Source organism: Staurois parvus, unplaced genomic scaffold (genome assembly GCF_062004578.1).
Source record: "Staurois parvus isolate SC_StPar_1 unplaced genomic scaffold, SC_StPar_1.0 ptg000470l, whole genome shotgun sequence".
NCBI lineage: Eukaryota > Metazoa > Chordata > Amphibia > Anura > Ranidae > Staurois > Staurois parvus.
Genome location: NW_028318266.1, coordinates 4,588,918 through 4,590,742, shown reverse-complemented (window position 1 = coordinate 4,590,742; position 1,825 = coordinate 4,588,918). Strand labels below are relative to the sequence as shown.

The 1,825-nt window shown below is 41.1% G+C and overlaps 1 protein-coding gene across 1 annotated transcript; it reads left to right on the top strand.

The window, feature by feature from the left end:
- The first annotated feature begins 726 nt into the window (after positions 1-726).
- On the top strand, positions 727-1,485 carry LOC149452608 (olfactory receptor 1468-like). Its single transcript, XM_089689289.1, has one exon. It carries the CDS (start codon positions 727-729, stop codon positions 1,483-1,485), a length of 759 nt encoding a protein of 252 aa, XP_089545415.1.
- The last annotated feature ends 340 nt before the right edge of the window (positions 1,486-1,825 follow it).

The window sequence follows — 1,825 nt, the reverse complement described above, 5'->3', positions numbered from 1 at the left end:
GGCATCAGCCGGAGGAGATGGCCGGGGATGCTGCAGGGGACACATTGCGGGAGCGAAGGACAAGGTAAGTGCTGCAGGGACCCCCAGAGCAACACCGCATGGTAAGCCCGAGTGTAGCTCAGGGTTACCGCTCTTGGTATAGAAATTTTACCCCGAGCTACACTCGGGAATACCGCTAAGGAGGTTAATGTGCTTCTTCTTGAGCCACTCCTTTGTTGCCTTGGTCGTGTGTTTTGGGTCATTGTCATGCTGGAATACCCATCCATGACCCATTTTCAATGCCCTGACTGAGAGAAGAAGGTTCTCACCCAAGATTTGATGGTACATTGCCCCGTCCATCAGCTTTTTAATTTTTTGTTGCTATTCTGTCTCTCAGTGTTACAATACATCTACCATTCGATGTTTAGACCGATCATTTCTTTGTGAGTGGGCCAACATTCAAAATCAGCAGGGGAGCAAATACGCATTTCCTTCACTGTATCATTACAGTATATCAGACGCTATGAATAATATTTCTGTACATGTAATGTAATATTATGTGTTTATTCTATCACACAGTCAATATACAACAGTGATGTCACCACAATCTTTTTTGTGGGATTCCAAAACCATGAAATAATAAATGTATTGCTCTTCCCATTTTTCCTTATTATATACTGTGTGACGATGTGTGGAAACCTCTTGATCATTGCACTGGTGTCCTACTCTAAGGGTCTCCACTCTCCAATGTACTTCTTCCTCTCCCAACTTTCTATAAGTGACATCATGTTGTCCACAGATGTTTCTCCTAACATGTTAAATGTTCTACTACATGAGGGGACCTCCATATCTCTTTCTGGCTGCATGATCCAGTACTATTTCTTTGGTTTATCGGAAACATTTGAATGTTTTCTTTTGACAGTGATGTCCTATGACCGCTATCTAGCCATCTGTTCTCCTCTTCATTATGCCTCCATTATGAACCATGTGCTTTGCGTTAAATTAGTTCTTGTATCTTGGCTGTTCAGCTGCTCTGTAGCATTAATACTTACTCTTAGTATGTACCAGTTACATTTCTGTGGACTAAACACCGTCAACCATTTCTTTTGTGATTTGTATCCTCTTATGGAACTTTCCTGTTCAGACGTATCCATAATTCAAATGGAAGCCACAGTATTGAGCATTCCTGTGTTGGTGGTACCGTTCCTTGTGATAGTAGTTTCATATACATGCATTGCTCTAGCCATACTTAAGATATCCTCCATTTCTGGAAGAGTTAAAACCTTTTCTACTTGTAGCTCCCATCTGACAGTGGTGTCTATATTTTATGGGACTCTAATCACCATGTATATGATTCCAAAAAGAGGACAATCACAAATGATCAGCAAGACCCTGGCTTTGTTATACACTGTGTTCACTCCCTTCTTAAATCCTTTCATCTATAGTCTGAGGAATAAAGATATCAAGCAAGCTTTGAGAAATATTTTGTATAATAAAAGGGTTTAATTTGGTCACAGTAACAGCCACTAGAGGAAGTTCACATGTTCAAGCATGACACATTGTTCTGCCACTGTATCCAAGTGTAGTGCTACCCCCTCGAGGGCTGCTGGATTTGATTAGGTCCCCATAAGCTCTGTACAGCCATGCAACACTCATTTCCACATTTTCTCTCAGTAAAACAATTCTTGAGCTTGTTTTTATTGTTTTTATAAAGGGTTAACAACCTGGATGGGGCTAGGGGTATATGGGATGCCCAAGGAACTGTAGAGCTTGAGGACAATGTCTTAGCAAACACTGTACAAAATGTAGACCAAAAATCTTTAAGGAGCACAAAGGAGTCCCCTTT

Coding starts and splice junctions, on each gene's coding strand:
- LOC149452608 (XM_089689289.1), top strand. CDS start 727: ATGTACTTCTTCCTCTCCCAACTTTCTATAAGTGACATCATGTTGTCC.